The following is a 23,856-nucleotide window of genomic DNA, read 5'->3' on the forward strand; positions in this document are numbered from 1 at the left end:
TCACTTTACACACGGTAATCCAGCCTGCCGGTCCCTTTCTACTGCTCGTTACTGAGATCTGCACAAGAAAGGGCTTACTCAACACTGTTTTAGCTCTGAGTACTGTGACACTGAGAATAAATAAAATAAACACACGCTACTGACCAAGATTGTTTTAACAAAGATCAAATTATCAAGTTAGACTTTGATGGGTTTCGTTAAAGAAACGTATTTAAAACGTTAATGGGCTGGATATAGTGAATATATTAAATGAACGCACACATGCACACAGTGAATACACACTTATAGTTACATTTGATAAAATCTACTTTATTACAAATGACTACGTTCGTGAAAATGTCATTAACACTTTAAGGGCTGGATATAATTCTAAAGGTCAGACTATGTGAATTACACGTAGCTTCGAACAAACCTAAATTACACTTTCCATGAAGACTCATTTTCAGTGTTTGACTTCAAGACAAAGTCAATAGATCCAATGAAGTTAAAGGTATTCACAAATGCACTGGTTTCTTTTATCAAGTGTGTATCGCTAAATCTATAACAACATTTAGGTCATTTACTTTGTCTGTTCTGGTACATGAATGTAGCCCTGGTTAGAACAGGTCTGCTTGTATGTGGTATGAACTGTCCAAGATAAAAACGTATGTACTGAAATAATAATAATAATAATAATAATAAACACAATGTATATGATCACAGACAAGACACCTACTAGAGGAAACCAATCCTGCAGCATCATTTTTCTTTGGTAGCAAATTTTAAAATCTTTTAAAAGTGGATTTTAGTCTGTAATACCAATGGGCCAATTTGGACACATTTGCAGAAAACTGGGAACCAAACAGTTGGACATAACTGTAATAAACATACATCTCTGATGGAAAAAGGCAAGATATTAAATGCATTTTAAAGGTCACTCAGTTCTCAGCTATGTGAGGTTTTTCATCCACTAGAAGAATTGTGATCTACAATATGGCACTACTGTAATGAATGTCAAATGAACTGGTAAACAGGATGGCAGCTGAAAGAAAATAACAACGAAATGCAAATAGGAAAAGCATGTTTACTATGAAAAACAGAATAATGAAAAAGGCAAGAGAGACAAGTGTCTAGATAATAGGGGAAAAACACAGAAAAAAACAGTTGTAAAATATATTCATCACAGGTTGTTTGACAAAGAGGTTGAAATCTATTTCACATAATAAGCCTCTGCACAGTCCTCTCACACTGAAACCATTTTCACATTCTCAGCTCGGGACACAATCTCATTAACGAAGCTGTTGTTCTGGATCACCACTTCAGCCTTCAGTTTGCACAACTCTGCCTTTATAGCTTCATCAGTCATGCCCTCAACTGGCAGCGACTTCACCTTAGCCAGGAAAGCCTCAATGATCTTCTCTCCTTCCTTGAAGTAAATGGGCGTAAGAGAAACGTACTTTCAGTTATTACAGAGTTAAGACATTCACCAAATTGCAGAGAATACCAAATAAAAACCTCAAAATGGCCCACCTGTTTCTCCATGCAGCGTCTCTTGGCTTCAGGTCCAGCATCTACCCCTTCTTTATCTACTCTGGAGATATCTTGGAACTCCTCAAGCTCTAGAGCCTTTTCCCGTGCATTAGCAATTACATGTTTAGGAAAGTTTGCTAACTCTGCCACATGAATCCCAAAGCTCTGGTCACAAACACCTGATTGAGGGTAAAGGTTCAGGATCAACACATACACAGAGACATTTGATAAAGTGCTATTGGCTTAAAAAGGAAATCACCACTGATATTTCAACATTTTTTCAAAATTAAATTGTAAACAAATTCATTCCAAGTGGTTTTACATAATATGCTCTGTTCTAGAGAAACCTAAGAATTGTTTACAGGTGTTGTTGATAGGAACCAGACATCCGAAGTTACCTTGCAGAGAGATTAGCCAAAATGGTTTCAAATTCATTGCCAGATTAAGTTTTGGACTAAACCAGTTTTTAAAATTAATTCATGTCAAACTCATAATTCATATGCAGGGTGTTGTAAAGACAAACAGCACCCAAAGAAACTTTTTTTTTCCCCTCCAGATTGACCACTATTTACTGTTTTCAGCTTCAGAAGTTTAATGGTCATTTTTGAGAGTAAATAAAATGGCAATATCTGCACTGTATTCATTACAACTCATGGTTCCTGTCACCACTACTGTAAAATCTGAGCGAGCAAGCTTTTCAACGATGCACCATTTCACATAAAAACACTCAATGAATTTTGTTCTGGAATCACACTAACAAATTCAACTCACCGTTTCTCACCCTGTAAAGCATCGTAAGAGTGCTGTCAGTAGTGAGTGCCGTGACATGGAGGTTGCAGACCGTAGGTACTTGCTGTGCCAGAGCAGTCAGCTCATGGAAGTGAGTGGCAAAAAGGCAGAATGATTTGAGACGTGTGGCAATGTATTCAGAGATGGCCCAAGCCAAACCAAAGCCATCATATGTGGAGGTGCCACGGCCTAACTCATCAATAATGATCAGGGAGTCCTCAGTGGCAGAACTGATAAAAAAAAAGCAAAGTGGGGGAAAAAATAAATAAATCAGGATCAGACATAACAATGCCTAACAATATATTTACTGATTTAAAAAAACATGCTCAATTTAGGTATTTAACCACTCCATTGTATACATTTCTGAGGCTTATTACAGGTATTGTTAAGTCTAAGGGCCCAGCACTCTGAGCACTCTGGTACTGACCGTAAGATAGCTGCCGTCTCTAGCATCTCCGCCATAAAGGTGGATACTCCTTTTATCTGGCTGTCCCCTGCACCCACACGGGCCAGCACACAGTCTACAACACTCAGCTCCGCCTCATCACATGGCACAAAGCAGCCAATCTGTGCCATTAGTACAATCACACCCACCTGACGGATGTATGTGGATTTCCCACCCATATTTGGGCCTGCAAGTTACAGCAAAACAATATATAAGAAGAAAAAAAAAAAAAAACAATTAATAGACTAGATTTGTAAATATGTTTATAGATGTCTCTCAAAGCCTTTCAGAAGCAGACAGATAGATTTACATAACTTTGTTGTATATCATGCCTGCAACATCCTACAATGTCCCATATCAGTGGCAGCACTATCCTATTAATCATTTCCAATGAACCATGAAATTGAATTTCAGTTATGGTGAACCTGTAATAATGTGGAACATCTGTTCTCCTCTAGTGAAGGTTACATCATTGGGGATGAAGGCCACATCATCCTGCGCCTCTACACAAGGATGTCGTGCCCCTTTCAGGATCAATCTTCCACTTCCTTTCTCCAGTATCCTTGGTCTCACATAGGGCACAGGGGCTGCATGGGACACCACCGCAAAGCTGACAACTGCATCCAGCTGGGCTATCACCTCATTCAAAGTCTGCAGGGGCTCCACATAGCCTATAGAACAAAAGCAAAACATCACATGACGAACAATACAGAAACTAATTCTGCCAATGAATGTATTACTACATGGTCTGTAGTAAAGTTAGACATGCTTCTCACCAGCAGCAATGCTTATGATTTCTTTAACAATGGCATTCTGAGCCTCTTCATACTCCTCCCTGTTTTTGATGTACTCCTCGTTCATAGAGCTCAGCTTACTGTAAGGCAGAATCAATAACAAATTTTTCACACATTAAGGTCTATCATCAGCTTGTCACATAAAGGGAAAAAAAAAAAAAAAAAAAAAAAAAAGTTTCTCCTGCCACAGTACAAAGAATTACTGCACATATTACAAAACTGGACACTTCTTACCTATTGGTGAAGCGCACTCCATTCTTCTGCACGTCCAGAGTTGTGAACTTCTTATTGTTGCGCAGGTTCTTTTCCTCTTTGCAGGTGACGCGGAAGTAGTAACCCATCTGTGCATTGGATTCCAGCTTCACTGTCTTGCCTGCATCCAGACCTGCAGCAGTCAAAGAAAATACATGAGGGAGCAAAAGACCATCATGTAGGCAAGCAAATCCAGCCGTATAAAAAGCTTAACAAACAGGTAAGCTTAAAAGATAAGTCATTCTTACCAAGCTCACGAGCTGCACTGTTCAGAGTTGCCTGCATGTTTTTCTCCAGCTGGTCCATGTTTTCCCTCAGTTCACTCAGTGTGGGGTCGAACGAGGGTTTCACCAGAAATTCATGGTGCTCAATCTTTTGAGGGACCAACACAGCATTAATTGAATGACCTTGAAACGTATACAATGTACAAGACAGTAAAGATGCAAACCTCCACTAGCTCACCTGGTTCATGTCCAGTGTAGTTTCAATCATCTCCTGAAACTTGGAGAAGTCCGAGATGAGATCTTTAAAGGGTGAAATGAACGCTGCATTCAATAGGATTTGATGTTTCCCTGTCAGTGGTGGAAGAGGAGGCATGAATGTAAGTGGTTATGGTTATGTGGTTACCATTATTAAGCATAAATGTGCATGCACTTCAAAATATTTTATTAAAATGAAAGTTATTGTGATTAACAACTAATTGTTGGCTAAAATACTCTGAAAAATACCCTAGCCTTCTCCTTAATATTGATTAGATAAAAGAAAATTAGTGGCCCCGAGTCCCTCCAGACCTTAACCTCAAGGCACTCAAATGCAGCAGTGTCTCAAAACTGGCATTCCCCAACTTACCTAGCACATCCTGTGCAGTAGTAATTTAATAATAGGCAAATACTGTCCTGTCACAATGAGCAAGCTTAATGGGGGCTTATTCAAACCTATAATGTGGTTAAACAAACTACTGCAGCCAATGACAATAACATTAGTTGTGCTGTTTACAATTTTCTTACATTTGTATGAGCACATTGAAGTCTCAATTTTCCAAAGCAACATGTGAAAAGTCTAGATTACAAGTCCCTTGAATGTAAAGAAAGGGGACAAATTATTGATGAAATCAAACATAGCTTCCTCTTTGATTCACAAAATAAGACGATGGATTTCACAAACGTGCTCTTTTACCCGTGTGCCTCTCTAGGGCCAGTACAAGACCCGGCAACTGGCCCACAGCCTGGTAGACCCGGTAACAGTCCTGCAAATTGGCACTCTGCCTCTGGAGCTTCTTAGCGAGACGGTTCAGGTCAGGGAAGCGCCGCAACAGGTCCTCCTGACAGCTCTGTCTCAGCTCTGAATCCTCAACAAAACTCTCCACAAGATCTAGCCTGAAAGACACAGATAATAGTGGTAATGATTGTGCATCCACTATATGTTTTATGATATGCTACACTTTTTCAACTAAATAATATATGTTTAATATTTGGATTAGCAGTTAAGTTACTGCTCATTCCAAATTGACAAGGACAAATAACCTAGATTGGTGCGAGATGCAACAACCGAGTTCAGTCTTTGATATGCCACAGAATGCAAACAAGTGGGAAGACTGGCTTAACTCTCTCCCTTTGTTCATGCAGAGCTGTTACACATCCATAGCTCTCACTTTATGTAACAAGGTGAAGGGTCTTCCTGAGGCAGAGAATTCATAATGATTTAAGTAAAGAGAAGTTTTCAAGATGAGACAAGGAGCCATTTTACTTATTTTATGAGCAATTCTGTATGTCTGTGGCATGCAAATCTAATTCTGAACACAAGGTGGAAGTAATGAGCTAAACCCCAACAGAGCACTGACAAACAGCTCAAAATTGACAGCATGAGGTTAGGAATGTTTTTCACCTTCATCACAAAGGACAGCACAAAGTGGTCACACTGAAACTCATGACACGTCAAATGACTTAACATGAGCATCAGCACAAATTGGTGATATCTTCAAAAGGCTATTTAATAGGGATAACTTTTTTTCTGGGTTATTACGGCATTTTACATCTCAAAAACATAAATCATATTAAACATTAAAGAAATTATTCTACATTTAAAAAATGAAAAACATTAAAATTCCAAATTCTAACAACACAATTAGCTAAGGCATATCTGGAGCAGAACCTTTCTTGCTAATTAGGATTTAGAACCATTTTGCCAACTGTGTTTTGCACAATGTGGTATTAGACCTCTGCATTTGACCCATCCGTGCAGTGAAACACCCACATGCATGCACACTAGTGAACACACACATTAGGGGGCAGTGAGCACACTCACCCTTAGTAGTGGGCAACCCTATCCATGGCGCCCAGGGAGCAATTGGGGTTAGGTGCCTTGCGCAAGGCACCTCAGTCATAGACTGTCAGCCGATTTAACCGGTGACCTTCCGGTCACAGGGCTGGTTCCTTAACCTCCAGCCCACGACTGCCCTGACTTCAGTTTGGCATAGGTGCTATGAGGCCAACATTCCCTCTTATTCACCAATAAAGTCCTAAGTTTTTCTTAAATATGTTCTTGAGAATGGTCCCAAGAAGTCTACAACAGATTCATGATGTTTTTCAACCACAAAACTGTTCACACCCTTCATGAAAGCTGTGTATGTAGGTTTTAAGAAAAAAAAAAAATCTTAAGAACAGTTGGTGATTGAGGCTCACTGCTAATAAACACCAGAAGTCAATAATCACTCAAATCATTTCTGTAAACACATCCCTGAAACTTCTCTTAACCCACTCTAACCACTTCCAGGTTTTCGTTACAGTCAAGCAGACTTGCTGGGACAGCCATTTAGAGAACAGGTGGTGTTCCAAATCCTGACTCCCATCACATGCACACGTCACACAGGCATATGGAGACCACAGATCAAGCTTGGAATTTTGGTTGTTTGTATTTATAAATTTCAAATCAAAGATTTATGTTTATAAATAGAAACATTAGGTTCAACACCCGTTATCTAAAATGGCTGTGCCCACTGTACAGCTACATGGTTGTTCTGATCAGTTTTATGGCTCCAAATTGTGCAAATTCAATTTTTTGCTAAATCATTCCTTTACTTTGCTTCTATAAATTACTAACAAATAGAAGTTTGCACACATTTGTAAAAATGTGGACAACAGTTAACTTGCAAACTATACACAATGTATTTTTTATTGCCTTCACCTTTCCTCAATCTTGTTTTTGTCTATCAGAGGCTGTTTGAGCCACTGGTTGACCAGTCGTTGGCCTTGAGGAGTTCGACATTTGTTCAAAAGCCCTGCCAGAGAATGAGTACCTGATGGATCATCAGAGGAAACCTAAGGGGAAAAGGGCACATTAGATAATCCTTTATCAGTGAGAAAGATGCACTACTAAAGATAATAAATTAAAAGAATACCATGAAAATGACTGATCTATTCAAAAATCAATAAAAATACATGTCTGAGAGACTTAATAGTACATAAAATTAATATTTATGAGATACATTAAGCTGCATCAATAAATGAGCTACAATGGAACTGATCAGACAAATTAACCCTTAAATAACATTTACAATACTTTTATTCATTATTAAGAGCTTCATGACCCCTGACCTGAAAGAGGTTAAGAGCCTGCACAGCAGCATTGTCCAAACGCATGTACTGATTGAGGTCAAATGTGGTCATCCTGAAGGAGCCGAAGTTGGCCTCATCAGAAAGCAGCTCCAGGTATTTGATGACAGCTGCCAGACAGGACACAGCAATCTGGGGGAAAAAGCATTAATCAAAAGCTTTTCTTTTCAGCTGTATTTCTCCAACATATCTATAAATGGTGTAAGCTGCAGGCAATTATGGAGGTCTGGGTCTTGTTGGTGCAACTAACATATCATTATCATTAATAATAATAGTAATAACAATAATTAAAAAATCAGAGACCATTTGGTGTATATAAATCCCTGTGACAATATCGCTTGACTGAACAAATGGTCTAAACTATTTTTTAGCTATGTCCTCAAGAAAGAAATTAACCACAGTCAGCATGTGTACTCATATGGTACAGTTCACAGGGAAATAGAAATAAGGACAAAATATATGATTACAGATTTGCAACCTGGCCCTAGCACACTGCCCAGCGGAAAGGTGCATTTAGGTATTCAAATGAATGATGTGCTTGTTCTTTTAAACACCATCTTAGGTCCAATAACCTGTTTCTCCATCTCTGGAAGTGCGGCACTTGACACTGTCTCTCCCTTGCAAGCCTTCAGCAAGCGGTTCAGATCCTGAACTATGTCTTTGGTTGTAAATTCTGCCTTCTTCCTGTCTGAAAGAAGAATCCCTCCACGCTGTATCACCTGAAGCAAGAATGAACAAAAAAGCACAAGCAAAAACAGGAATAAGTGATGAACACATCATAGAGCAAAACAGTGAAGCACCATGTGGCCCATTCTCCCTGCGACAGCTGTTAGTTTTTACCTGTCTAAGTTTCCCAACATCTCCAGCCACATCGCCCCCAGGAAGCAGACATTCCTTGGGACCAATCTGCACCAGGAGAGCTTCCAGGTTGGAGAACTGGTCATTATCTGGAAACTCACAGACACCCATTTTCCTGAGTGTACTGTCAACATATCCAACACCCACGACACGCTGCCCATCACCTCCTGTGCCCAGACGTATTCCCACCACTCCAGCAGCCCCTTCCCCCAGGCCTCCTCCACCAAACAGAATCTCCTCAAACTGGGTCAGGTTCCCCGGAGAGGCCTAAGAGGAAGCAGAACCAGGTAAAATTACTATTCAAACTACATACATATGATGTGCACAACTAAACCAAAATGAAAGGCTTGCAAAAAAGTTGGACAACCACTGGTATTAGATTACAGTACCTTGAAGGCTATTTGCCAGTCATGATCCTTGCTGCTCTTGCTGCCTGACTTATTCTTGTACACTTCCACACGGTACTGCCTGACCAGCAGCAAGTCCCTCACAAAAGACTCAAAGTTCATTTTACTGAGGACCACGCTCTCCAGCCTCCTGCTGCCTGCATTTCAGGACAACCAAAGTGAAATGATAACAGTACAGCATTAAAAATATATCTATAAGAATGTCATATATTGACAAGAAAAAAAACCTGAAGTACAATGAAATTAGACTAAGCTACTGAAAACTCCACGCTTAAAAACTGTTACAGAATCAAATCCCTGTTTGTAAAGTTATCTAGTTTACATTTTAAGTCATGCAACATTTTTCACTACAAACAAAATACTGGACAAAATAACTTGGAGTCAAGACAGGGTATATGGAGTCAAGTCAACTCCTCACATACAACAAAAATATAACTGGGTAATACGACAATATGTCGCCATCATGCTAAATTACATCACAACGTAACCATATGCTTTTCAGAGCTTTTTGTGGATATTGTCAGCACTTAAAAACCACTTCCCAACTGCATGTTTGATTGCAAAGAGAGTATAACTAGCCCTGTTTAGTGTGTGGAATATTATATCAGAAATAAATAAAAAACGTTATAAACGGTATATAGTGAAAACGTCTTGAAGTATTGTGATATTCTTTTTTTTTGCCATTTCGGCGCAGTTCTAACTATAAGCTATAAAACAACTGCAACCCAACTGGCTAATATGACAATCACGCTGCCTAAGTACTAAAGACATAGCCCTGAGGGTACCACCCCAGCGACAACGGCTGTACCCTTAAAAGTGCGTCTTTTCTTAGTGTATATAATAAAGTATTGAGAAAACCGGACATTTTCCGGGGTCATAAACAAGATCCTACACTACAACTCAAACACACAACACTACTACTTCAGAGAACAGGCGTGTTCCAATAACACGATCTAGTCCGCTTAATAACGCTGACGTTCGTTACCCAGAACTACGCTGAAACTGTTGTTACCCAGTTAACCCAGTTAACCAGTTCTGCTTACAGGACCGGGTGGTCGCTTTGAGACGCCACTAATGGAAGAGCTAAAGAGCTAACCACCAGATGCTAGTTAGCCAGCTGTCTTAGCTAATCCTGCAAAGCCGTGAAGACAAACATTGCGCGAAAGCTGTAAAATGGTTTGGGATACTATTTGACCTGTTCAGTCTGCACAGCACACCTGTCCAGTACCCAGACGAAGCTGCTGAGACACTGCGCCAACGTTACCTGAGCCGAGGTGTTTGATGACTCCATTCGTCTTGAAGACTTCTTTCGCTGCAAAAAGAGCATCTTTTCCGTGCACGGTGTAGTAATCGCTGCGATCAAACACTCTGACTGTAGTGTCTGGTTTCTCAGGCATAGAAAAGAAGAAGTTAATGAAGCCGCTTTCCGACGCACTGTCCATAGACAAGTTCTGCTTCGGCTGCACCGCCATGCTGGAATCTCCCGCCACCGACTCAGCGAGGGGGCGGGGCTTCTCGGACTTCCCGCTTTCTCTGTTCTTCTTTCAGAGCTTCTTGGCGCCCTGAACGGCGCCACCTACAGGACAGATCAACCCTGAACTGCTTTACTGAGGTGTACAACACTCTAGGTTTTCAGCAGTGAATACATTCAAATGCGCGCTCGTATTTTGTTAATATGAGTAGTTTGTCTAACAATACCAGCTTTATACACTATATTTCCAAAAGTATTCACTCAGCCATCCAAATCATTATATTCAGGTGTTCCAATCACTTCCATGGCATCAGGTGGATAAAACCAAGCACCTAGGCATGCAGACTGCTTCTACACACATTTGTGAAAGAATGGGTCTCTCTCGCCCTGCGATGGACTGGCGACCTGTCCAGGGTGTATCCTGCCTTCCGCCCAATGACCGCTGGGATAAGCTCCAGCACCCCCCTGCAACCCTGAGGGAGATGTAGCTTAGAAGATGGATGGATGGATGGGTCGCTCTCAGGAGCGCAGTGAATTCCAGCATGGTACTGTGATAGGATGACACTTGGTCCAGTCGTGAAATTTCTTCGCTACTAAATATTCCAGTCAACTGTCAGTGGTATTATAACAAAGTGGAAGCAATTTGGAACAATAGCAACTCAGCCACGAAGTGGTAGGCCACTAAAATGACAGAGCAGAGTCAGTGGATGCTGAGGCGCATAGTGCACAGAGGTCACCAACTTTCTGCGGAGTCAATTGCTACAGACCTCCAAACTTCATGAGCTTCGTGGAACGGGTTTCCATGGCCGAGCAGCTGCATCCCAGTCACCTCACCAAGTGCAATGCAAAGTGTTGAATGCAGTAGTGTAAAGCGCTGCCACTGGACTCTAGAGCGGTGGAGATGTGTTCTCTGGAGTGGCGTATCACGTTTGTCTGTCTGGCAATCCAATGGATGAGTCTGGGTTTGGTGGTTGCCAGGAGAACGGTACTTGTCTGACTGCATTGTGCCAAGTGTAAAGTTTGGTGAAGGGGGCATTATAGTGTGGTGTTGTTTTTCAGGAGTTGGGCTCGGTCCTGTCGTGACTCGACACTTGTTTTACCACCAAGCCTAAGTATTATTTATGGTTTGTAAAATAAAACGAATTCAATTGTTTGTTGAAAGAAAATAAAAAGAATCGAATGAACTAGGAAATACAACAAGATTCTTCAGAATTCAGAAGTGCAGGTCCTTTATTCCATTGTTGAGCATGGAGAATGTTCTTCCAAAGGCCTTCGGACAACACTCGCACATATACAGGGTTTGTACACATGTTTTATACTCTTGCTGAAGTGTCACCCCACCTCTTTTTGTTATCTCCTGATTTCATGACACCACCATTATACCCAAATTGACATCCATAAATCTATCATATGGGGTCTTGTGGAAACCATTATGTCCAAGCCTAGTCTGAATCATTTTTAAAAAAAACATTGTGCCAGGCACATTCTAACAAATTCTAATATGATTGCTGGTATTTTTCCATCTCGGTTTTTGGCCTTGAGAAGTCCACAAGTTCACTCGCTCCCTATAAAGTGTTTTTTCTTTTCTCTTACACCTTACTGATGAAGCTTGTTTTATGGCACTTGCTCTAATGTGCTAGGCCATATTGTACTTTGTTTATGATTTATCTTGCATACTACATGGCATTTTAATTTTGAGAATCTTTCATTTACATCAGCCCCTTAGTTCCAGTGAAAGGAACTCTTAATGCTTCTGCAGAGCAAGAGATTTGACAATTTCATGCTCCCAACTTTGTGGGAACGGTTTGAGCAACGGTGCACAAAGCAAGGTCCATAAAGACATGTATGAGCGAGTTTGGTGTGGAAGAACTTGACCTCAAACCGATAGAACACCTTTGGGTTGAATTAGAGCCGAGACTGTGAGCCAGGCCTTCTCATCCAACATAACTATCTGACCTCACAAATGAGCTTCTGGAAGAATTACCATAATTCCCAAATTCCCATAAACTCACTCCTAAACCTATAGCTGCAAAGGGTGGGTCAACATCATATTAAACCCTATGGATTAAGAATGGATGCTACTCAAGTTCACATGCGTGTGAAGGAAGACAAGCGAATAGTTTTGGCAATATAGTGTATTTGAAAATGCTCTTTTACAGATCAGACGGTAGTTTGAATACGAAAATCTATGAATCCTGATATCCTAGTGTCCCATTGTGTTGAAACTCTCTCATGTATATTGAATCATCTGGCTCCTCTTAGGAGACACAATAACTTTTTCACATCCTGCTGGTTGGTACACACCAGAACTGCACAAACTGAAAGCTGTTGGTCATCAGCTTGAGCGCTGTTGGAAGAGAACTGACTTGACTGTCCATGCCCTTACAGAGACTTTAGCTATAAGGAGGAATTGAAGATAGCTAAAACACTGTTATTCACAAAGCATCCAAGGCGCACATGGTTGTTCTAGAGCTCTCTTTTCTACTGTTAATAAGTTACTGCATCCTGTGAAATGTTTCCCTTTGGCCCCATCACCATAACTTTGCTCTCGGTTAATGGTTAATGGCTTGTTTTTTATCAAAAAATTGATTTAATATACTCTTAATTTCAGCCTATTTTAGCTTCATTGAATTTCCAGCCTCTGTCTTTTTCAATTTAACAGCAGTCGTTTTTCCACTTTTAATACTGTGCATAAAAGTTTTGTCTTATAGCTTATTAAGTCCTCTAGAGCTACCACTTGCCAACTGGACCCTATGCCATCACACTGGGTAAAAGCTTGTCGTGCTTCAATTTGTTCTCTCAATACTCAGGTTCATACATCAATGTTCAGTTCAGGTTTTGTCCCAGCTTGTTTGAAATTGGCTGCCATTATGCCAGTTCTCAACAAAACTGGTTTAGACCTTGAGAATTTAACAAATTACAGGCCAATCTCTAATCTCTAATAATTTCTCGTGAAAATACTTGAACAGACAGTAGCCATCCAGTTAATAAACCATATTGAATCCAATAACCTATTTTAAGTTTTCCAGTCTGGTTTTAGGAAGATTCACAGCACTGAAACTGCACTTGTTAGGGTGGTGAATGATCTCTTATTAGCAGTTGATAAGGATTTGTTGAATTTGCTTACTGCCACTTTTGATACAGTATGCCATAGCCTATCGGCTTCAAAATTTGATTGGCATATCTCGTACTGCACTTGCCTGTTTTCAGTCATATCTAGCAGACAGGCAGCAGTTTGTTTCTATTGGAGGTAACAGATCTGACTTGTGCTCCCTGTCATGTGGTGTCCCTCAGGGATCCGTTCTTAGCCCTTTGCTCTTTATATTGTACATGCTTCCCCTTGGTGACATCATCAGGTGACATGGATTGCAGTTTCATTGTTCTGCGGACGATGTGCAGATCTATATATATATACTAAACCATATCACAGTTTACCACCCTCGGTTTAGCTGATGTTAGGACATGGATGACTGAGAACTTCCTGAGTCTGAATAGTAATAAGTCAGAGGCCATATTAATTGCCTCTCCAGCTACAGTTAAAAAGATGAGAAACACTGCTGTCTCTATTCCTGGTTATATTGTCTCTTCTTCGACCCAGATCAGAAATTTGGGAGTGATTTTTGACTCCACTCTGTCTTTTGAACCCCTTATCATGAACACTTGTAAGGCAGACTTTTTCCATCTGAAGAGCATTGCTAGGATCCACCCTTTTTCTCTCTTTTTCTGCTGCTGAGACTATTATTCATGCTTTTGTAACATCTAGAATTGACTACTGCTGTGCTGTGCTACTTTGACTCCCTGCTTGGGTTCTGAATGGGCTGCAGTATGTGCAAAATTAAGCTGCTAGGGTTTTAACCCACACAAGATCCTGGGAGCACATCAGTCTCATTTTAGATAACTGAAACAGCTTCATTGGCTCCTAGTACAGCATCGCATTCGATACAAATTGCTTGTGCTGGTTTTTAAATCTTTAAATGGCCTTGCCCCTCCTACCTTGGTAGTCTGCTTCAGTTATACTCTCCAGCTCGCACTCTTCGCTCCTGTGATTCACATTTCCTCAAAGTTCCTCCCTCTATACCGTGTACTGTTGGTGACGGGGCATTCAGTGTTGCTGGCCCCAAGCTGTGGAACAGTCTCCCCTCTGAGTTGCATGCTTGTTTGACCCTGGCTATGTTCAAAGGTAATCTTAAAACCCACCTTCTCCAGATGGCTTTTGGGTGAGCCAGTACTGTGATTTTTGTAAAATATATGTATTGCTTTTACATATTTCTATGCTTTTTTAAAATTTCTTTTTCTTTTTATTGTACAGTGTCCTTGGGTGTCTTGAAAGGTGCTTATCAAATAAAATTCTATTATTCTATTATTATTATTATTTTAAAAAACTATCAATAATTACCAGACATTGAGGGATTCAGAATTTGATACAAAGCTCCAGGTATTTGAGGATAGTATTGCTAAATTGATCATTTATCATTTTAAGGGATGAAATCCAATTCTCCATTTCTCAATTTTTGTATTTGAATGAGAAAATTAGTTTTTATGAAAACGTTTTGCAGATAAAATCAAATTATTGACAACAGTATTAGAATTTGTTTAGTAACAAGAGATGTATGCACCACCTAAATGTTCTGCTCTTCCAGAGCACAAGAAATATGACATTAAATATTGGTTTGAAATATTGGTCAAATCTAAACATCAACGCAGGTAATTTTTTAAAAAGCAATGTGCCTCTACTGATACAATTCACACTCATCATTGTGTCTTTGTGGATCTAGAGAAGGCATATGATAGGGTGTCAAGAGAGGAACTGTGGTACTGTATGAGGAAGTCAATTGTAGCTGAAAAGTATGTTAGGGTGGTGCAGGACATGTATGAGGATAGTGAGACAGTGGTGAAGTGGTGACTGTGGCTCTGTCTAAAAGACAGGAGGCTGAGCTGGAGGTGGCAGAGATGAAGATGCTGAGATTTTCGTTGGGAGTGACAAGGCTGGACAAGATTAGAAATGAGCAGATCAGAGGGACAGTGAAGGTGGAGCAGTTTGGAGATAAAGCCAGAGAGGCCAGGGTGAGATGGTTTGGACATGTGTTGAGGAGGAATAGTGGATACATTGGTCAAAGAATGTTGGAGATGGAGCTGCTGGGTAGAAGGAGAAGAGGTAGACCTCAGAGAAGGTTTATGGATGTAGTGAAGGTGGACATGGAGGGTGTAAAGGTAGAGGAGGCAGTGGATAGGGCAAGATGGAGGCAGATGATCCACTGTGGCGACCCCTAAAGGGAGCAGCCGAAAGAAGAAGAAGATTGTGCACAGTTAGTGTTAGCCTTCTAATTAATAGTATTTCTGATTATATGTACATATTTTTTGTCATGTTCTTTTCCACCTCATATGACCTCTCAGTGGCCACAATGCTCAAACAGTCACAAGTTCAGTGTTTAGAGCTTCCTCTAAGGCTTGACTGGGGACCCTGCACTGATCAAAGTCTACAGGGATATTTTCTTGTCCTAAAAAACGTGGCCTAGTCTAAGTTGAGTGAGGGCATATGTTGTGTTGACATTAGGATGAATAGAGTACAGGTGGAATATGTACTTTTTTCTTGAGTCTGTGTACTATGTACTGGTTGCATGTATCGTTCAATGAAATGCTGTGTTGTCAAGCCTGTGCCTCCTGTCATTATGTTAAAAATTAGGAAATCTACATTATATGTCCAAAAGTATCCACTTTTATCCATCCTATCTCATTAGTGAATTTGGCTACTTTAAGGTGCTACTTTTATTACAAACACAACTGCTCAATTGTGTGCATGTAGCTTGTATAATTTCCTCAGAAAAACAGTGTCAATTGAATAAGACAGTCTCAAGCAGTTGCTAAGGTCAACATTTCCAATGCTAATGATAGCAGGGTATAAAGTCCCCTAACACTGGGCTGTGGGGTGGTGGAGCTGCATTCTCTGCATTGATGGAGCTCCATCTAATACCTTTTGGATGACCTTGACTGGTGTCTGTGATCCAGAACTAACCACCCAAAATCAGTACCTGACTTGCGTGTATGTTCCTCTCAGCAATGTTCCAGCATCTACTGTAAACTGTTACTGCATCAGACAAGCTTAATAATGCCCTTGATTTCAGAAGAAATGCTGGATGAGCAGATATCCCCATAGGGTAGCATGGTATGATTATGTGCCCTCAAACATATTTTGTAACCTGTAGCCTTCTAGCCCATTCCTGACACTCAGGTAGGATTCAGGAATATAACACAGGCCTGTTATTTCCTCAAGGACAATAGTTAATATGTAGTTTCAGAGTACAATCCAGTCTGACCTAGTGCTGGATTGAAATGGCTTGCTTCCAGTGTACAATACATTGTATGATTTTGAGTTGCGTTGTGGCTGTCTTCAGTTGTGCTTCTGTCTTCTTTTTACATTTGCTGCTCTCTAGGCTGAGTGGGTCTATATTCTCTGTAGTGTGTAATTGTTCTCACAAACATGCAAGTTTATCCAGACCTAGCCCTTGCAGAACTGTGTAACCATTATGTAAGGCAGCCATTTCTTCAGACTGCATTTCTCTGTCAAATGGCAAAAAATTGTTACAAAAATAGTCTGAGTTCAGAACAGTGTAGAGATAAAAGAATAATAAAGAAATAACATTCAAGGAGCGGCAGTTCTACTTTGTCAATGAGAGAGGTCAAAGGAGAATGGTCAGACTGGTTGGAGCTGAGAGAAAGGTTACTTGAACTCAAATAACCACTCTGTACAATTTTGGTGAGCAGAAAAGTGAGAGATGGGCTACAACAGCAAAACACCTTGTCGGGTTGCACTTCTGTCAGCCAAGAACAGAAAGATGAGGCTGCAGTGGGAACAGACTTACTACAACTGGAAAATGGATCTGAATCCAATGGAATACCTTTGGTATGTGGTTGAATAGGAGACTGACAGCATAAATGTGCACCTGAAAAACCTGCAGGAACTGCATGATGTAGTCATGTCAACACAGACCAGAATCTTAAAGGACATCTTGTGGAATCCATGCCACAAAGAATTGTGGCTGTTTTGAGAGCAATGGGAGGCTCTGCCCAGTGTAGTGTTTCTAATAAAGTGCTTGGTGAGTATATATGACAACCTAATATTCCTTTATTCGAAATGTGTTAGACTCTGTAGTTAATCTGTCACAACACTGATCATAGATGCGTTTAGATTTCTTGAAAGGTAAAGGCTCTCTTTGTCCATGCTTTTAATAAGGCTGCTATTGCAGTTGGGTCCTTTGTGTTCTATGAACCATAAATTAAGGCTGCACTACATGTAGGATATGTTTAGTTTGAATATGAGATGCAGGACCTTTTGGTGAAAATGACTGGCATCGCAATTCTAAATTCTGTACACAAACAATTATCTGTTAAAGTCAAAAAAAGAACAAACCATGTAAAATACTCTTAATTTTACTACCATCCAAAGATAATAATTATTACAATACAGAAATCAAACTGTTCATTTTTTCTACTGAAAGAATATAGAGTATTATCAGGAAATAATGTTCTATGTACTATATATGTATGTAAGTACGCAATGTTTTGCAATCATAAATTACATGTGCATTTGTAAATCATAAATACACTTTTAGAAACAGCATTGTACAGTATATGACGGTTGTGCTGTTTAATGTTGCCACCTACTGTTATTTTTTAAAGATAACCATCTGTTTACAGCAGTACTTCAGACTAACCAGAGACACTTGTATTAACCCTTATTAATTCATAATTCTCTGTACAAGTGCCTGCTTTATTACATTCAAATCAGTAATCAGAACAGAAGCATCATTTCATTGCTAATTACACCACTTGATAGAAAATTGATTAAAAATATTGTTGTAATGGTTTTCACCAAAATACTATTTCCTCTTAAAAGTATAGAATTTCTTTTCTTAAATAGAAAACTATTCTAATGTACGATATACAATTTATTTCAGAAATGAATAATGTTCACACTTAATACAGATGGTTTTTCAGAAGTTTATTAGTAAAGAAAATGGTTCTTTATAGAACCATGAACACTCAAAGAACCCTTTGCATTATTAAAGCTGTGAAAGGGTTCCTCAGATTATTAAAGAATGTGCTTTAGGGGGCTCTATATTGTATTGTATAGAACCATTTTCTTTTCTGAAGAACCCTTTCATGATGCAAAGAACCCTTTAATCATGCAAAGGTTCATGGTTCTATACAGAACCATTTTCTTTACTAAAGAACCCTTGAAGAACCATTTTTAAGTGTGTAGAGCTTCAGTTAAGACTCAATAAAACACCATAGAGAGCAAAATGTGACAATGTAGTGTAAATATGAACACATACAGTTTAAATGCACTGTCAGATGTTTTTTTTTCCATATTCCATCCAGCTTTTTCTATATTTCACAGACCTGAAGTTCAGCTGAAAGTCTAAATTTCCTCCATTTCACTTGTCTGAAAAAAAAAACGTGAAAAGTTAAAGACATGCATATCTTGAACCTGATATCTCAATTTGTCTCTTATTCAGCTGCACAAACACTGAATTTTAAAGATTTTGTCAATCAGCTCTGACAACTCTGAGTACTACTAAAATTCCAGTTTAGTTTTGTCAGATCTGGTGAATATGAATGACTAGAGAGAGAGTACATCTAAAAACAATGTCATCAGTAAACTCACCTGGGCCTTTTCATATGTGCCTCGCTTTTGTCTTCTGATCAGGAACTAAAAGAAGAGAGGAGAATTACATTCACATTTGACATCTCTGAGACTGTAGTCAGCATCACTGAAAGAGATGTGCTGAATGCCCCTGATTCAAAAGTGAGCACCATTTCCATATGAATAAAATACATTACATAAAGTGTTTTGTCTTTTAGTTTTCTTACATTTGGTAATAATTGTGGTGATGTCATATATTTTATTTGTGTGGAACTGATGACATACATTTTAATTCTAATTCTACTGAATTAGTTCAAATCTTGGTCATAGTAACTATTATGTATTTAGATCTTAGATATTTATAAGGATTGTCTTATGATATATAAGATATATTAAGCCCAATGTATTAATTGAGAGAGTAATAAGCCAAATAAATACAAAATCATAATTTATAAGGTACTATCTATTGGAAAGTGTCTGTCCCAAACCCTAACCCCTACATCATTTAAAAATACTTAATAAACTTAATAATGCATTTTAAGGTGAAGTTGAAAGAGATTATATTTACACACACACACATATTTTCTAAGTTGCTTCTCCCTCAGGGACACAGGGGGATGCTGGAGCCTATCCCAGCGGTCATTGGGCAGAAGGCAGGATACACCCTGGACAGGTTGCCAGTCCATCGCAGGGCAGACAGACAGACATACACAATCACTCATACCTAGGGGCAGTGTAACATGTCCAATTGGCGTGACTGCATGTCTTTGAACTGTGGGAGGAAACCAATGCAGACATGGAGAGAACATGCAAACTCTACACAGAGAGGACCACTGTTGCCTGGCCGGGGAATTGAACCCAGGCCCTCCTTGCTGTGAGGCGACAGCACTACCCAGATTGTATTTATCACATTTTAAATTGCTGGATAAAAAAAATTATTAAAAAACATGCTATCCCACATTTTCATGTCTCTATTGAACCACAAAGAGTGTAGCACCTGTCCCCCATAGCTAAGCGATGAGCAAAGTTTTGAAGTAACTGTGTCTCCAAGTATGAAAATCAGTGCATAGTCATTACCAAAACACGTATATTCAACTTTTTTGTTGTGTTTCAATGAAAGAGTTGTGTGTGAATGTTAAAGGCGGTGTTTGCTAGTCATGTACCAGCATTTTGAATTATGCTCAAAATTAGCTAAAATTGTCATGAAACTACAGAAACATTTGGTACGTTTTAGTAATGTTTTGATTGTTTTGTTAGTGACAAAGGGAAATGCTCATTAATGTAGTGTAATAAAATAAATATATAAATAAATATATAAATAAGTAAAGTACAGGGTCACTCAAAGCAAAAGTATTTTAGTCTTAAGTTCAAGTCAGTTACAAGTCTGAAATGTGTTTCTAACTCTGGCTTTAAACCTGTTTGGTAGAATGATCCTTACAGTATTTTTACAAGCAGAAGCACACATACTGCTAAAATAATTGGTTTTAAATAGTTTGATTAGGTTCCTAAAATTTTGCACAGTGCTGTTTCAGCACAGAATCATACAGTACACTGCAGAAAAATAGATTTCAATAGAAATCTGTCTTTCAAGGTGACTGACCAGAATGAGAAGCCCAACAAGAATTGTCAGGATGATCACAACAGTGACCACGAGAATGCCAGAAGTGAGCCTCTGCATGCCACTGGTTTCTGCCTTCTCTCCCTGATAGTACACCAGGACTTTCTCCATCTCTATCTGTTGGTCTATGACTGTTGGTTCCAACTTCATTTGATCATCAAGGAGTGGCTGAACCTTAACCTTAGGATAAAATAATGTAAGCAGTTATCAGCAGCTAAATAACAATACACTACAAATTAATATATCAATGCCAGAGGTGGGTAGTAACAACCTTTATTTACTCAGTAATATGCACTCAAGTTGGAATTGGATGAATTTCCTGAGCAGTTTCAAATGATAATACTTCAACTTCTAATAAGTATATTGTAAGAAAAGTAAAGACTGTAGTTTTCACTCAGTTACATTTTAGTCATTAGCGTATAGGTACTAATTAAATTTTTATGTTTGCTTTTGTTCATAACAGCATGCACAATGGTAGTGACAGGAATTGATGACTGAGGCACTTAATGCCTCTAAAACCTCCCTCGGTAAAAATGATTACATGTAATTATGCAGCCTGATACCTGGGACATTATTTTATTACAGGTTTAAGATAAGTTTTTTGGCCCTAATTTTTTAAAAATTCATTCATGGCAGACTGGTACATAAAGGGCACTGTTAGGTAAAATAGACCCCCCAAAAAAACTATTTTTGTTGTCAGATTTACTGCTATTTCACTACTATCAACATTACACATAAACACTCGGAAAACACATGTAGGCTCAATGGTCATTTTGGACAGTAAATGAAATGTCTATATTTGCATTGTACACATTGTGACCCTTGGGACCAATCACCACCAAATATTGATATTGACAAATCAGTCGAATTCCTCTCTTGAATAGTTTTTAAACCTGCTCATTTTTCTCCTCAAGCTGTAATGTAGAAAGATACTTTTAACCCCTTAAATGGCCCACGACAGGCCCAAAGTTTTATTACACACTTCTATTACCTAACATCGGCTCAACCAGTTTGCACTGAAGTCCCAGTAGTTACTGAATAACGAGCCCTAGTTTATAATGTAAACAATGCCTAGAATTTTAAAGGGTCTAATTTCTCATAAGTCATTATTTTACAAAAGTAACAATACTTTTACTTGAGCAGGTGTTTGTGCTACACTGCCCACCTCTGATTACACTCAAATGTCTAAAAGGATTGTTCTCACATCTTCCTCCATGTAGTAGGCCAATTCAGACAGATCCTGATCCCAATCACCAGTGTCATCTTTCACATTCAGAATGATGAGGCGGGCATCAACATCATACTACAGGAAAACAATGTGAGTTATGTGTGTGTGTAATAATGTAAAGGGCTACCAGGGGCAAAGCTCTGCACTATTTTTGTATTCTTTTTGTATCTGTAGTGACTGCATTTACTGAACTAACATTCAAAAGTTTGGAATCACTGGTCAGTAGTTCGATAGTTCAATGTTTTATGTTCAATAGATTATCACAGAAATATGTGTGTGATTATAGTAAATGATTATATTATATTACTACTGGGCACACAGGTTTAAATAATTAGAGAATCTTTAAATAAAAAAGAGAACATTTTAGATGTGTTCAGAATTTTGACTGCTGTAGATAAGTCTAAAGTGAGAATTAAGTTATAACTAAATTAATATGTAAAGTTCTAACTTGACAAGACAGATTCCTAATTGACCAAATAGTTTATAGTTTTTATAATATTTAAGAATAGTTTGTAATATTTAAATCCACATTGTACAAATTATTACTGTGTCTAAATCAATAGAAAACTGAAGGTGGCAAGTGATTTCAAACTTTTGAATGGTAATGTATATAATACACATTGACTAACTGTATGTTAACTGGATTAAAAACACTATACTGTCATTTTAAATGCATTTTTTAACATTTTAACTATTTGAATTGATAACTGACTTATACTATTCATATTAATATGACTAATAATATTTTTCAAAAATCATTACCTTGACCTTAATTTTGCTATCCAGTTGCTGGTCTGTTTTGTACTGTTCCTGAATGGCACTGGCAACAGCACTGTAAATAAGTAACCAGGTTCCAATTACTAGAACGTCTTGGTATTTGTTTATTATTAACAGTACATTAGAAAAAGCCACAGCACATCAAAACGTTTACAAAGTCACAAGAAACCTACAACTTCACCTTTGCAGGGCCATGCTGATGTTTTTGTGTTTCAACTGGACAGGCACCCAGCTGTGAAAAAGCACACATTTAAATAAATTGAGCATTTCAGTTCAATACTTTTATGCTATTATTTTGGACGTTATCAAACCTACTTTGTCTCCACCAGCTCCTCACACTTCAGGTTTCTGTCGCCCCTGTCAGAGCGGCGCACTCCAGCACTGTCAACACACCAGCAGACATCTGTGTTATTGCACTGCTTAGCCTTGAAAAGCCCACTGGGCTCACACTCCGGATCATAAAGCTCTTCACTATCAGCCAGAGCTGTTCCTGTGGGCTTATTTTGTGAGGATGAAGGATGTTTAAGGCTATACATCTCTGCCTTCATCAGAAAACATTTTGGAATCACTGACAAAGAGGAGAAAAAGAATTGAAAAAGGTCAGTGAAAGTTCAAGACATTCAAAAATACACAAGATTCTATTATATGTTATAAATTGAGCAGTGTAAATATTTCCATAGAAAAATCTTACTTCCAATAAACATTTACACGTACTTATAGAGCAATTCAGAATTTGTCTTTGCTGTTCACCAATGTTGATATAACATTCACATGAAGATTCGTCGCAAGTGGCCCAGCTCAGAGAGCCACACGAGCCTAAAGCATTAACAAAAGAAACACAAATTAGAGACAAGTCTACATACAATAGAACCTCTTAACCAAGCTTTTTCAATAGCAAAATTACTGCTATATTCTATATTCCCTACTAAAAATAATGATTCAAACTAAATATTTAAAAACTAATCCAGGTGCTGCTTCTAAAAATCACTGACCTTTAGCAGTCAAGTAGGGCATAAACTGCTATAAATGTGAGACATTTTATTACAAATAAAGCAAATAAATTTGAACAGTCAACTCACAAGCATGTAATGATCCAACAAAGGGGAGCAAAAAAAGCAGGAGGACTCCAAGTGAAGTCATGTCAGTGAGGTAAGGCAACTTTCTGGTCATCTCAGTAAAAGGCTCCAGGTATTTCAAAATGAAAAAAACTCTCTATTCAACAGGGGCGGTGACCTTCTGGACAGAGTGTTCTGTCTAACAAGCTGAACAGACCTGTTCCAGCCATTCAGAAGGTGTGTCTTCAGAGAAATAAAGCAATTTTGATTTTTTTTTTTCAAAAAAAGGTTTTCACTATGGGACAACAACTAATTTGGTAAAATAGTCCATATAAAAATCTGTAATAGTGATTGATGGATATCTAGAACTCTAGAAATCTTGAAGCAGGCTGGATGTC

At 38.8% G+C, this 23,856-nt stretch overlaps 2 protein-coding genes across 3 annotated transcripts; both read right to left on the reverse strand.

Moving 5' to 3' along the window:
• Positions 1-1,043: 1,043 nt before the first annotated feature.
• Positions 1,044-10,180, reverse strand: msh2 (mutS homolog 2 (E. coli)). The gene is made up of 16 exons (XM_017703221.2): positions 9,930-10,180; positions 8,648-8,802; positions 8,241-8,525; positions 7,973-8,119; positions 7,383-7,532; positions 6,973-7,106; positions 4,966-5,165; positions 4,252-4,361; positions 4,038-4,161; positions 3,772-3,922; positions 3,520-3,617; positions 3,169-3,414; positions 2,726-2,930; positions 2,281-2,528; positions 1,510-1,688; positions 1,044-1,405 (listed from the first exon to the last, which is right to left on the reverse strand). The coding sequence occupies exons 1-16, from the start codon at positions 10,135-10,137 to the stop codon at positions 1,223-1,225; spliced, it is 2,823 nt and encodes a 940-aa protein (XP_017558710.1). The 5' UTR covers positions 10,138-10,180; the 3' UTR covers positions 1,044-1,222.
• A 7,368-nt stretch (positions 10,181-17,548) lies between these two features.
• On the reverse strand, positions 17,549-23,597 carry LOC108430611 (tumor-associated calcium signal transducer 2-like). Of its 2 annotated transcripts, XM_017703211.2 has the most exons (9): positions 23,483-23,592; positions 23,118-23,219; positions 22,719-22,971; positions 22,585-22,635; positions 22,389-22,458; positions 21,603-21,701; positions 20,381-20,578; positions 18,802-18,846; positions 17,549-18,579 (listed from the first exon to the last, which is right to left on the reverse strand). In XM_017703211.2, exons 1-9 carry the CDS (start codon positions 23,571-23,573, stop codon positions 18,556-18,558), a joined length of 933 nt encoding a protein of 310 aa, XP_017558700.2. In that variant the 5' UTR covers positions 23,574-23,592; the 3' UTR covers positions 17,549-18,555. The 2 variants fall into 2 exon arrangements, with proteins under 2 accessions (XP_017558700.2, XP_037399962.1); XM_037544065.1 differs by lacking the exon at positions 20,381-20,578 and having other exon boundaries at positions 23,483-23,597.
• Between the last annotated feature and the right edge of the window lie 259 nt (positions 23,598-23,856).

Source organism: Pygocentrus nattereri, chromosome 13 (genome assembly GCF_015220715.1).
Source record: "Pygocentrus nattereri isolate fPygNat1 chromosome 13, fPygNat1.pri, whole genome shotgun sequence".
Classification (NCBI taxonomy): Eukaryota; Metazoa; Chordata; class Actinopteri; order Characiformes; family Serrasalmidae; genus Pygocentrus; species Pygocentrus nattereri.